We start from the raw sequence: 14,200 nt of genomic DNA on the forward strand, positions 1-14,200 counted from the left end.
AATTTAAAAATAAATAAATAAATAAATAAATACATAAAATAAAAAATATTTTTTTAGTAAATTTAGCTGCGTGTCCTTAATTGATCTCAAGTTGGTTCAGGGGAAACTGGGTCAGAGTGAGCGCTCTATATTTATCTCTCCTCTTTGTGACGCCGAGCAGGCACGCAGGCACGCGCGGGCTCCGCTGCTCTGCCTGTGATTGTTGTGGCTCCTTGTCATCCGGAGAAAGTTCCCATCGCAGTCGAGTCATTGTGCTTTCTTTGTAATTTTTTTTTACGCTAATATCAAACGACCATGGCCGACGCCCAAGAGGACAAGCTGTACAAGGCGGAATACGCCAAAAGTGGCCGCGCGTCGTGTAAAAAATGCAAAGAAAACATCGCTAAGGACTCGCTGAGGATGGCCATCATGGTGCAGGTAACGTAGCGACGAAAAGAAAACTGCGCCGTTAGCTAGCTTGCCACCACACTGCTAATCTGTTAACTGTGTGGTTTATTGTGAAGGAAATACTGAATAGAAACCGACTCAATAAAATAAGAAAACACAGATTATAAAGTGGTTTCAGTTCAGGTTTATTAGCCCCTGGTTAGCGTTTAAATGGCTGACGTTGAGTCTTCACAAAGAGCCGCCGAGCCTCAGTCTGGAAATTACGCACCGTGCAATTCATGAAAGTGTTTTTTTTACTAGTGTTTTCGTTCAGGCAGAAAGTCTGCAACTGTCTGAAACAGCAGCGTTGCCAGCCTTTAAAGCTGCTGCTCGGTGCCCCGCAGGCATGTGAAGGAAACCTGCTCATGTGGCTGCAGAGTCAGCCTCCTTATTCATGGCCCGTGGAGCTGCTCCAGATTTTCAGTCTCCTCGCTTCCTCCTCTAAAAGCCAACGTGTTTTAACAAGAATTAACTCTGGCAGAGGGGTTACAGCCAATTACTAGACCTCTGTGGAGTATTTTAATCTTACTTATAGCAGCAGTGGAAGTTATTTAGTCCCACGTGGCTCAGAAAAGGGGCTGAACTCCCCAGAGAGAATAATTTGCAAAACAGTTTTTTCACATCTATGTAAAATGCAAACTTTTTTTTTTATTATTATTATCAGATAGGTCTCTCTTGTGCCTCCAAAACAGTTTTGACTCATCAGAGAATGGACATTGGTCTTCTGAGGGTGTCCTGTGGTGTCTGGCAACAGGATGTGGGTGGGGAGGGGCCTCTGTGGATCATCCCACAGACACTTGATCCGTTTGGGATCTAGTGAATTTGGAGGCCAGGTCAACACCTTTTTTTTTTGTTTTAGTTGTTCCTAAATGGGTTTTTGTGTGTGTGTGTGTGTGTCTGTGTCAGGCTGCATCCTGCTGGGGATGGCTGCTGCCATCAAGGAGTGCCATTGTTATGGGGTGGGGGTGTCTGGTCTAGTCTAGGTGGGTGCTACATGTCTAAGTAACATCCACATGAATGAATGTCAGGTCCAAAAGTTTTCCAGCAGAACACTGCATTGTCACAAGATGGTCAATGTTATTTACTTCTCCTGTCGCTGGTCATAATGTTGTGGCTGACTGGTGTATTTCTTCACTTAAAGGGGAACTACCATTTTTCACAACCTGGACCTTATTTCTGGCATAAAATTTACTCACCCATATAACTTTGGTGTCATTTGGAGTCATTCGGACGATATTTAGATCAGAGTATATCCATATAGTGGGAGTGAATGGGGCACCGAAACGCAGCCTCTAAATAACGCATTATCTGCCGTGGAACTCGTTCGTTTCACCAAACAAGCCGTGCAGGGTGTGTGCGGCACTCAGAGATGACATCATCCAGGTCAGAGGTTAGTAGGTCAATCTACAGACCCCGGATGATGATAACAGGTAACTCCGGACTCAATGGCGAATAGCACTAGCATATCATAACAAAATATTGCTGAAATGAATGAATTCCGCGCCAGATAATGCGTTATTTAGAGGCTGCGTTTCGGTGCCCCATTCACTCCCACTATATGGATATACGCAGATCTAAATATTGTCCAAATGACACCAAAGTTATATGGGTGAGTAAACGATCGTATTTTATGCCAGAAATAAGGTCCAGGTTGTAAAAAACAGTAATTCCCCTTTAAAGTTATAATTAAAGAGGCTGTTTAATTATAACACCGTATGCATTGAATCTCATCATTTTTATATATATATGTATTTTTATTTGTTTTGTCTTTGTCCTCCAGTCGCCCATGTTTGACGGGAAGGTCCCCCACTGGCACCACTTCTCCTGCTTCTGGCAGCGAGCGGCCGCTCAGTCCACGGCCGACATCGCCGGCTACTCCGACCTGCGCTGGGAGGACCAGGAAAAGGTCAAAAAGGCCATCGAAACCGGCGGAGCTGCAGGAGGTCGGTTCTCGATTTAAGTTGCTGGTCAAATCCCTAATAGCTCGCCAGGTTCGATTCCAGCCTGCACCCTTTCCTGCATGTCACCCCGCCCCTCTCTCCCCACTAGGATCATCCAACAAAGGCATTAAAAAATAACTAGTGCCATTAAGCAGTGAAGTAATCGTTAATTCAACAGTGATGGGGTAAATGTTTTCAGTCAAGCACAATCCATAGAAAACAATAGTCTCTACATTTTACACACATTAGGTACTCTAGTGGGAACAATGTAAAAAATAAAAGTGGTAATTCAACTGGATGATACTTCTTTCTCGTAGGTAAGGGGGACCAGAAGGGTGGCGCTAAAGGAGTGAAGACGCTGAATGACTTTGCGGTGGAATATGCCAAGTCGAACCGCAGCACGTGCAAAGGCTGCGAGCAGAAAATAGAAAAGGTTCGCGCGCTCACTTTCACTGTCACGCACAAGAAGCAATAATTAGAATTAATAAAAAAACATGTACGCACGCTATAAATTTGTGATCTTTTGGCTTCTCCATCAGGATCAGATTCGCGTGTCCAAGAAAACCGTGGACCCCGAGAAGCCCCAGCTGGGACTGATCGACCGCTGGTACCACACGGCGTGTTTCGTGAGCCGCAGGGAGGAGCTGGTCTTCAGGCCCGAGTACAACGCCGCCCAGCTGAAGGGGTTCAACGCTCTGCGGGCGGAAGACAAGGAAGAGCTCAAGAAGAGGCTCCCGACTGTCAAATCTGAAGGGTGAGGCGAAGAGGGATGGACGATGTCATTTTTTTTGCAGGTTTGCGTCGTGCCGCCGTGAATCTAAATGTTAACTTTTTAGGACGCTTTATTCTCTTCATCTTTGTTATCTCTGTCGTCACCACCGTTAGTCGGATTTGGAGGCTCTTTGTCTCCCACTGTCCTGCAGCACAAGAAAATAGCCTTAAAAGTGTCCCTGAAGGGCGTCATGGTGTAAGCATACAGGAAGGGGTTGACAGCAGAGTTTGCGTGTGACAGGATGATGGCGGTGAGCAGCAGCTCTAGCGGCACAGGGCACTGGGGACAGAGCAGCAGGAAGCAGTTGATGATGTGAAGCGGGATCCAGCAGACCGTGAAGAGGAACAGAACCAGGAAGAGTGACGTCGCCGTCTTCATCTCCCGCCTCATGCTCGCTGCCGCCGCCGCCCTCGTTTGTCCCTCCCCCCTCCCGCTCATCTCACACTTGATGCGCCTCACCTGCCGCTTGACCGCGATGAAGATCTGAGCGTAGATGAGGAACATGATGACTAAAGGCGCGAGCACGCAAGCGAAGAAGTTAAAGTAGACCATGTAAGTCATGTCCACCACCAGGATGAAGAAGCAGTAGCCCGAATCGGGCGGCGTCTTGTGCCAGCCCATCAGAGGCACGAGGCCGATGAGGAAGGACAGCAGCCACGTGGCGAAGATCACCAGCACGGCGTTGCGTGGCGTCATCAGGACCTGGTAGCGGAAGGGCATGAAGATGGCGACGTAGCGCTCCACGGCCACCGCCAGCAGGCTGAAGATGGAGCTCTGGGTGAACATGATCAGCACGCTGAGCATGAGCAGGCACAGGTAGAGGTTGTGGCGCGGCAAGCCGACGCCGGTCAGGATGGCGCAGGGGATGGCGATGGCGCCCACGCAGATGTCGGCGACGGCCAGCGAGACCAGGAAGTAGTTGGTGACGGTGCGCAGCCTGCGGTTGAGGGCCACGGCGGCGCAGACGAGCACGTTGCCGACGGCGGAGAGGAAGGCGATGGCGAGCTCGGCCGCCGTGTACGCCACGTTGGGGGAGACCACCGAGTCGTTGGGCGGCGGTGGAGGTGAAGAAGAGGAGGTGGCGTTGGAGAGAGAAGCGGCTGAGAAGTTGTTGGGGAGTTGCAGGAAAGGAGGAAACGTGTGAGATGAGATGCTCTCCATTATTGTCCTGAAATAAGATAAAAGAAATAAGATTAAAAGTAGGGATGCACCGAAATGAAAATTCTTTGCCAAAACCGAAAACTGGAAATGAAGAACCAACATTTAAAACATTTTATAACATTTTTTTGTAAAAAAAAAAAATGCGATCTACCCGCACTGCCTTGCAATGTTTTATATAAAATTTTATATATTGAAATACATCCACATGGCAGACATGCCCGTGCTGGCAGCGTTTTTTGCTTGCGTCATCACAACATCCTGTTTCGCCCGTGTTGTTTCGGCCAAAAATTTTGGGTGGCCGAAAACCGAAAAAGCACTTTTTGGGCATTTTCGGCCAAAAATTTTCGGTGGCCGAAAAACGAAAAAGCACTTTTTGGGCATTTTCGGCCCAAAATTTTGGGTGTCCGAAAACCGAAAAAGCTCTTTTTGGGCATTTTCGGACAAAAATTTTGGGTGGCCGAAAACCGAATAAGCACTTTTTGGGCTTTTCGGACCAAAATTTTTGGTGGCCGAAAACCAAAAAGCACTTTTTGGGGTTTTCGGACAAAAATTTTCGGTGGCCGAAAACCGAAAAAGCACTTTTGGGGCATTTTCGGCCTAAATTTTTCGGTGGCCAAATATTCGGTGTATCCCCAATTAAAAGCAAAAATTTGGTTGATAAATTCTTCACAGCAGTAAAAGTACTCACCAGTCTGCTGCCGTCTGTTAGTTGAAGTCAGGAATCTACGCGCTCCATTATCCCGACAACAGCTGTGACATGACACAAAATCACACACTTCTCCTTGAACAAATCTGAAAGGCGCAGTTATATATACACACCTCTTCTTCTTGTTTGCTTGTTTTTCTTAACAAATGAACATGTCAGATGGAGACCGAGTGCTCCTGGACGTTCATTAACGGAAATTTTGGTCTCGTGAGAAGACGAGGATGGACGGGGTGGTAATACATTTTCCTGACACCTGGGATTGTATGGACGTGTACCAGCCTGTCGTTGTGTGTCCATTAAGTCACGGGGACCCTGAAGAATTTGCTTAATGAATAAAGGTGTCAGGTTAAAGCTTGTTTGTTCCTCATCTCGACCGTGGACCCGTGTCCCTGCGCGTCTCATTTAGGAAGCTAATTTGGATGTTTTCTCACCTTCTTCTTCTTCGTCTTCTTTTTTTTGTCCTTGCTGAATTAGTGAAATAACAAACAAGTAAAGTTTGCAGGACAGTGAAGTAGTAGTGAAGTTTTTTTTTACCCTTTACAGGAAGCGTAAATCTGACGAGGTGGACGGAGCGGCGAAGAAACAGAAGAAGGCGGAAGAGGATGAGAAGAAGAAGCTCGAGGAGCAGCTGAAGGTACTTTTTTGATTTGGTTTTTATTTGCAGCAAACATCCATAAAGTTTGGATGAAGTTTTTGTTCTTGATGCTTAGTTTTTGTGACTGAACGTCCCCACAGAGTCAGAGCCAGCTCATTTGGGGAATCAAGGACAAGCTGAAGAAACATTGTTCGACCAACGACATGAAGGAGCTGCTGATTGCAAACGGCCAAGAAGTTCCATCTGGGGAGTCGAATGTAAGAGGAGCTCGTTTAAATGAATTCCTTGTTGCTGTGTTTTTCTCATTCATGACGGATGATGTCGTTTAATCGACAGGTGGTCGACTGTCTGGCTGACGGCATGGCCTTCGGCGCCCTCGAGCCCTGCAAGGAGTGCCAGGGCCAGCTAGTATTTAAGGGTGACGCTTATTACTGCTCAGGGGACATTTCGGCCTGGACAAAGTGTGTGTTCAAAACCACAACGCCCGTACGCAAAGACTGGGTCACCCCCAAGGTGGGTCACCTCATTCCAGCGCTCCGTTTACTGTAGATCTCTAGCTATAGCCAGTGAGCCTCATTCATGATGCTGTTTTAACTTGCCTCGTCGTTTCAGGAATTCCACGAAGTCCCTTTTCTGAAAAAGTTCAAGTTCAAGCGTCAGGACAGGGTTTATCCCAAAGAGGCTCCCACCCAGACCCAGAAAAAAGTCAAATCTGAACCCCTGGCGAGTGCGTCCAGCACAATGACCGAGCAGCCGCCAGAGGGAGCGCCTTCAGGTGAGAAACCAAGAGGATATCTGCTAATACACGACGCACATACATGACAATTTAAATCCTCTCTGTTTATTAAAGAAATGAAACAAGATGTTCAGGAAATATCTTAAGTTTTAGTCAGCTTGGTAAAAAATTATGAAGGGGCACCACCATTTTGGTGTCTGGACCCTAGTTTATACGGTGTGTCCCCCTCCTTTGGCGCCAGTTGGACCCCTGTCTGCAGCTTTTCAGTTGATTCAGCATCTTGACATGATGTCAGGACGATGTCAAGTTGTTGTTGTTGTAAACCAGTTCAGTAAAAAAGCACATAAGAAGAGAAACAGAAGTGACGGTTAACTAAATGAGAACATTCAAAGTGCTAACATCGAAAGGCTTTTGTTCCGTTTTACATCCTCATTTAATGCAACATTCAAATGCAGAAACGTTTTCATAGTTATAAGATCATCTAGGGCGGAGTTTGCATGTTCTCCCTGTGTCTGCGTGGGTTCTCTCCGGGTACTCCGGCTTCCTCCCACCGTCCAAAGACATGCTGGTTAGGTTAATAGGTGATTCTAAATTGGCTATAGGTGTGCATGTGAGTGTGAATGGTTGTCTGTCTCTCTGTGTTAGCCCTGTGATAGACTGGAGACCTGTCCAGGGTGTACCCTGCCTCTCGCCCTATGACAGCTGGGATAGGACAAGTGGTTACAGAAAATGAATGAATGAATAAGAGTGGGTAAAAAAAACAACAAACTCAAGACCAACTGTCGGCATGATTCAGGAGATGCCAGCTCTCTGTTAATAGCTCCCAGCTAATAGTAGCTGTTCCAGTTTTCCAGAAGAGTAATTTCCTTTCATTCAGGAGCAAAGCGCATGTTTTTTTGGTCCAGACAAAGGCGACGTGAAATGATGTCACCTTGACACGACCTTAAGTTAGTGGCCTTCACAAAGTGTTGTGTTTGTTTTGTAATTCCTATTCTCAACTATTGCTTGTGCAAATAACAAATTACATTACATTACAACAATAATATAATTGTGAAATGAATGAACATTAAACTATTAAGTGGTATGGTTATTAAACAAGTGACCTTTCTTTCTGTCTGTATCTGTGCCACAGACAAACCTCTCACTGGTATGAAAGTGTTGGCCGTGGGCAAGCTGTCCAAGAACAAAGACGATCTAAAGGCTGCCGTCGAGGAGCTGGGTGGAAAGATTACCAGCACAGCCAACAAGGCCTCCATCTGCCTCAGCACCAAGAGTGAGTAGTGAATCGATTTATAAGTACACTCGGTTGCATTTAGGATCTTTTCAACATTGGCGTTCTCCTCCATGTTTTCACAGAGGAGGTAGAGAAGTTGAGTAAGAAGATGGAGGAAGTGAGGGACGCCGGCGTTCGCGTGGTCTCCGAGGATTTCCTCAAAGACATCAAGTCGTCCGGCAAAGCCGTCCAGGAACTGGTCTCCATGCACGCCATCTCTCCCTGGGGCGCAGAGGTTAAAGTCGAGGCTCCGGCTCCGGCTTCGGCTCCGGCTGTGGCCTCCAAGTCTGGAGCCCTGGCGTCCAAAAGCACAGGGAAGGTGAAGGAGGAGGAAGGTAGAGGACGCCTTAGTTGTTATGACGATACCGAATCTGGCTAGTGCACATGTGCTTGGATGTTCATTTGAATACAGGTCACGTCATTGTGATAATTACATCTGTATCGTTACAGGTGGCAGCAAAGCCAAGAAAATGAAACTGACGGTTAAAGGTGGAGCTGCTGTGGATCCAGACTCAGGTAGTCAGGAGTCTCCTCTCTAAAAATGTCACCTGCCGTTTTTTTTCTTCCTCTGAATTTGATTGAAGGTGTTGATGTTTGCAGGTCTGGAGGACAGTGCTCATGTCCTGGAGCAGAAAGGGAAGATGTACAGTGCAACTCTGGGTCTCGTGGACATTGTCAGAGGAACTAATTCCTATTATAAACTGCAGCTGCTGGAGGATGACGTACAGAAACGGTAACCTCATTTTTATTATTAGGCGCAATCTGAGTTAACTTTAATTGTAGTTTCCCCCCTAGTGATTGAAATGTCCTCCCCCCGCCCTTACGTGGTGTGTCTGGTCTGTCACATACTTGTAGGTACTGGGTGTTCAGGTCCTGGGGCAGAGTGGGTACCACCATCGGAGGCAACAAGCTGGACAAGTTCCACACCAAGGAGGCTGCCCTGGATAATTTCCTGTGTGTGTACAAGGAGAAGACGGGCAACGAATGGAGCTGCACCAACTTCACCAAACATCCCAACAAGTTCTACCCGCTGGATATCGACTACGGACAGGTACACGCAAATCTGCACTAAACTAACAAGTAGACGTCCTGCAGTATGTTTTCTGATGATGTTTTTTGTTTGTTTTTTTCTGGCCAGGATGAGGAGGCAGTGAAGAGGCTGACAGCCACAGCTGGAGCCAAGTCGAAACTGGCCAAACCTGTACAGGAACTTATCAAGATGATCTTCGATGTAGAGAGCATGAAGAAGGCCATGGTGGAGTTTGAGGTAAGAAATTTAATGCTAAACAGGTCTGATTTGTTCCTTTTGCATGTATGAAGTTTTCTGTGCTTCGTTTATCATTTTTAACGGCTTATTGTAATGAAATACTGTGTAATAAAACTATTATTGAGGTACTTATTATTAATAAAACTCTTTTTAAATGAGCCAGATGGCATAGATCCAGTTTTTAACCCAATCAAGGTTGGCAGATGATCGTGTTTCTGGATTTTCTCCAACATCTGCTCCTTTTATATCGGCCTATTCTAATATCTTTTACTGGCTGTTGTATTTGTCTGGCATATGCCACTGGAAAAAATATGCCATAAAAATAATTTAAAGACTAAAATTAACCACTTCAAAAAGGAGAATGCTCTTTTTCTGTCATCTGCTTTTTTCAAATGACAAATGGAGCAAGTAAAAGCTCACTGTGTGCGTTTACACTTTTTTTTCTTTTCTGTCTTCAGATCGACCTCCAGAAGATGCCTCTTGGCAAGCTGAGTAAGAGACAAATCCAGAGTGCCTATGCTCTCCTCACTGAAGTGCAGCAGGTTGGTAACCAAAAGTTCTCTGACTTCTTCTGTGTGTTGAATTCTTCTTTGTAGGACTCTATGATGCATTAAAGAAAAATTACAGTTTTTTACAACCTGGACGTTATTTCTGTTATAAAATACGATCGTTTACTCACCCATATAACTTTGTTGTTATTTGGAATCGTTCGTCAGATATTTAGATCTGCATATATCCATATAGTGGGAGTGACTGGGGCACCGGAACGCAACATCTAAATAACGCATTATCTGCCATGAAACTCGTTCATTTCACCAATATTTTGTTATGATATGCTAGTGCTATTCCCCGTTGAGTCCGGAGTTACCTGTTATCTATTCGCGGACGTGCAGTAGTTTGTTGTTCTTTGGCCAGCTGTTCCTCTCTCTGCCTCCACATCCTCCTTTCAACGAGCTCCTCGCCCGTATACTCTGGCTCAAAACGGTAAGGACGTCCATCATAAACAAAGTCGTCGTCCACAACCTCAGAATCGGAAAAATATTCAGCCATGTTGCAAAAAACTAGCAGTAGCAAATTACAGGTAAACAAGCAATGCTGAAAGATGACATCATCCAGGTCAGAGGTTAGTAGGTCAATCTACAGATGATGATGATAACGGGTAACTCCGGACTCAACAAGGAATAGCACTAGCGTATCATAACAAAATATTGGTGAAATGAACAAGTTTCCTTGCAGATAATGCGTTATTTAGAGGCTGCGTTTCGGTGCCCCAGTCACTTCCACTATATGGATATACGCCGATCTAAATATCTGATCAACGACACCAAATAACAACAAAGTTATATGGGTGAGTAAACGATCGTATTTTATGCCAGAAATAAGGTCCAGGTTGTAAAAAAAACAGTAGTTCCCCTTTAAATCATCTTTAACTTCCCAATATGATAATATCCATCATTAGTTACAGGATATGTTAACCGCATACTTTGTTTGTAAAGACAATTAGGCCATTTCCCAACTTTAGATGTTGGTATGCTGATATTAGTCGATTTTCTGGAGTAATATTTGTGCATGTACTCTAGACAGCACGTTGCAGATTTGTACCTCAGTTGGGTTTTCAGATAGACAAGCAAGCCCAAAAGTCAAGTCCTAATTTCTAGTCACATGGAGAAACACACCTTCTTGTGAGCACCAGTTGAACCACATATCTATAGCATACGCTATCCCCTGATTGTGTAACACTTTGTCTGTTTCAATTCCCTATATAGGCTGTTTCAGATTGTCTCCCTGAGGCGCAGATACTGGATCTCTCTAATCGCTTCTACACTCTAATACCTCACGACTTTGGCATGAAGAAACCTCCGCTACTCAACACCCTGGACTACATTCAAGTAAGGTGACACATAGTTCTGTATCGTATCACTGATACAAATTGAGTGTTGATGGATAAATGCATTGCCTACATCTCCGTTCAGGCTAAAGTTCAGATGTTGGACAACCTGTTGGACATCGAAGTGGCGTACAGTTTGCTGAGAGGAGGTGCCCAGGACAACGAGAACGACCCCATCGACATCAACTATGAGAAACTCAGAACCAGGATTGAGGTGAGGAGTGATCTCCTTCTCTTAGGTAGAGTTTCATATGTTGAATAAGAATGAGTACGTGATGTATTTGTGTTTTCGCAGGTTGTTGACAAGACCACAAACGAGGCCGAGATCATTAGGCAATATGTTAAGAATACCCACGCTGCCACACACAACGCGTACACGCTGGAAGTGGAGGAAGTAAGTCATCCTTTAGTTCAAACGCGACAGCTGCTTCATTTAATTATGTTTCGACTGCTCAGTTTGCATAAAGACTCGATAAGACAAGAATCTTATTGTGTATTTTTTTCTTTAGATCTTCAAAATTGTGCGAGAGGGTGAGCACCAACGGTACCGTCCCTTTGAGGAGCTACACAACCGGCAGTTATTGTGGCACGGTTCCCGCGCCACCAACTACGCTGGTATTCTGTCTCAGGGTCTCCGTATCGCGCCCCCAGAGGCCCCGGTGGTGAGTTCAAGGCGGTGGGAAATTAAAGGCCTCACCTCTTTTTTTTTTTTTTTTTTTTTTTTATTTTACCTCTGAGTTAATAGGTACTCATACTTTGTTGTATTTCCATCCTGTTTAATCGGTCGTTGCGTTAATGTTTTCTGCTTCGTTTTCCCCAGACTGGTTATATGTTCGGCAAAGGTGTGTACTTTGCTGACATGGTGTCAAAGAGCGCAAACTACTGTCACACCTCCCAGTCGGACCCTGTCGGTCTCATACTGCTGGCCGAGGTTGCCCTGGGCAACATGTAAGTAAAAGTCTGAGTTTAAAAAAATAAATAAATAAAAAACTTTAAAATTGTTGAAATAATGTGAATTCATGTTATGTTTTTATTTAAAATGCAGGCATGAACTGAAGAGGGCCTCTCACATTACAAAACTACCAAAGGGCAAGCACAGTGTTAAAGGTGAGAAACTTAACAGCAGATTTTAATTATTTTTATAAAAATGAGACTTGAGTTTGGTTCAAATGTTTTCTATTGTGTTTATATTTCCTCTTTACCCCATACTTTGAACTTTGTAGTTCTCAGTTTTCAAATCTTCTTCAGACATCAACCTTTTTTACCTTTTTTTTTTTTTTGCAGGTTTGGGTAAAACTGCTCCTGATCCAGGTGCCACTGTCACTTTGGACGGGGTGCAAGTGCCTCTGGGTAAAGGAGTCAACACGAACATCGATGACACTAGCCTACTGTACAACGAGTATCCTTTTCACATTTCTCTCTTTTTGGGGGAACGTCATGAATATTTTTCTAAATGTCCCACAATTTTCCTACTTGGCCATATTTTAATAGCAGTTTAAAAATGTGCAGTCAAAAATGAGCACATACTGTACTTGACGATGGCATTAGTTGCCGATATGACGTGATATAATGTCTGCACAGGAATTAGTGGAATCTATAGGCAAAGGACAAGATTATGGTACCAGAAGTCTTATAGTTTCCATTTCTGTAATGAGTGTTACTGACAAATAGTGAAATTTGGAAATTTGGATAAAAAGGGATTGACCACTATGTGGTAGCCTGCCAGTAAACGAGTTATCATGTCAAGCGATGAACCTTAAGCTTGTCAGCCACTTCAGAGAGATGGCTATGAGTGGCGGGAGAAGATAAACTGAAGTGATGAAAGTAAACGAAACGAGAAAGTGCGAAGGGCAGACAGGGGAGCTGTTCATGTGAACATTCAAATGCACAAATATATTCACAACAATGGATGAATAAACTACAGACCAGCTGATCAGCATCATTCAGGAGAGGCCAGGTCTGCATGCCTGTAGCTCTTCTTCATCCCAGCTGATAATAGCTCTTCCGATTTCCCCGTTCAAGTAATGAATATGTACTACCGCCACCTGCTGGTAAGAAGGGTTATGTCCATTCACGCGGACGGAGATTTGCATAATCCACCAGCTTTTCAAATGCAAATGTGGTGTTGGTTTGGTGTGTCTGCCATTTTGAGTGTTGTAGCCAGTGACAAATAACACTTGTTGTCTGTGGGAACCATGGTTAGATCAGCAAATTCCAGCTAGTGGTCTTCAACAGGGTCAATTTTGTCTGTGTGGTCTGTTTTCCTTAACCACTGCTCCTCCAGGTACATCGTGTACGACGTGGCACAGGTGAACATGAAGTATCTCCTGAAGATCAAGTTCAACTACCAGACATCCCTGTGGTGAGAGGAGGGGCCGCGTCCAAACCCGAACCCCCAAGTGAAAATAGACCACCGTTGCCTCCAAATGCTCCTGGCTTCATTCTCTGCAACCGTAAGATGTTTGGCAAAAAGGAGGGATGCTACACCGTGCTTGACACTGGTCGTTTGAATTCTCTTGTCACTTTATCGCTATTTCATCAGGTTTATTAGCGGTCAGCCTTCCTTAGCAATGCATTAGGGACTTAAATACCTACGTCTGACTTGTTCGTAAGACTGAAGGTCGCAGCTCAATACAGTAGTTGAAGCACGTCACTGCAGCTCATAGAAAAGGTTAGTAGCTCTGTCTCACATCTTTATTTTGGAAGAGATCTTCAACCGGGATTTTGTTATTCTTTAATAAACGTTTAGTTAACAAGGCAAGTTTAGAAAAGGTTGAGTTGAGAACAGCCAATTTGCAGATATATAAACGGAACAGTGTTTGTATTTCGACGGTTAAACAGCCACTTAGATGCACATTTTGTAGACCGTTGGGGTCAGACGATACTGTACAAGAAGCTGACATGTGTGTATATATATTTGTTTTGTTCTTTCTGTCTCAAACTGTCTTCCTTCCTTCCTGAAAATAACAATAAAAAAAAATGTGGTAAGTGTTTCTGCTAAGGATTCTCTAAAAGATTCAACTGTGTGTTAAAACTTTTCCTAGTCTTTCTCTTGCTTACCTCACACAAAATAAAACACGGGCGACCTGAAAAAAAATCTCATGCCTCTACATTTATTTGATATTTTCTTTGAATTTGACTTTGAAACAAGTAAACTTGTGTTTCTTATAAAGGCTTTTTCTCTTGTTCCACATTGTTTGGGAGGGTCATTGGTCGGGATCAGCTACAAGTAAGTATAATGAGCTAGAAACTAAATGTTAAATGAAGTGTAAACATTACAAATCATGCCTACATGTGCATAAAAAGATTTTAATATCACATTTATATGTGTATTATGGAGGTTATACTGCACATGAAAACAGTATCTTCTAAAGTAAGTTATTTTTGTATGATATATTTAGTAAAATCACTTGTACCCCTTTCCCAACAACGATTA

At 44.2% G+C, this 14,200-nt stretch overlaps 2 protein-coding genes across 2 annotated transcripts; one reads left to right on the top strand and one right to left on the bottom strand.

The window, feature by feature from the left end:
• The first annotated feature begins 201 nt into the window (after positions 1-201).
• parp1 (poly (ADP-ribose) polymerase 1) lies at positions 202-13,909 on the top strand. The gene is made up of 23 exons (XM_084559927.1): positions 202-417; positions 2,207-2,369; positions 2,684-2,799; positions 2,906-3,120; positions 5,549-5,639; positions 5,741-5,857; positions 5,937-6,113; positions 6,213-6,375; positions 7,469-7,609; positions 7,693-7,944; positions 8,060-8,125; positions 8,210-8,342; positions 8,465-8,660; positions 8,748-8,876; positions 9,335-9,418; positions 10,643-10,765; positions 10,850-10,978; positions 11,060-11,158; positions 11,274-11,426; positions 11,585-11,712; positions 11,810-11,871; positions 12,049-12,163; positions 13,049-13,909. The coding sequence occupies exons 1-23, from the start codon at positions 295-297 to the stop codon at positions 13,128-13,130; spliced, it is 3,057 nt and encodes a 1,018-aa protein (XP_084416053.1). The 5' UTR covers positions 202-294; the 3' UTR covers positions 13,131-13,909.
• On the bottom strand, positions 3,199-4,299 carry adorb1a (adenosine receptor B1a; the record flags this gene model as incomplete). Its single annotated transcript, XM_084560315.1, has 1 exon — positions 3,199-4,299. The coding sequence occupies one exon, from the start codon at positions 4,297-4,299 to the stop codon at positions 3,199-3,201; it is 1,101 nt and encodes a 366-aa protein (XP_084416441.1).
• Positions 13,910-14,200: the final 291 nt, after the last annotated feature.

This window comes from Chelon labrosus, assembly GCF_963514085.1.
Source record: "Chelon labrosus genome assembly, chromosome: 14".
NCBI lineage: Eukaryota > Metazoa > Chordata > Actinopteri > Mugiliformes > Mugilidae > Chelon > Chelon labrosus.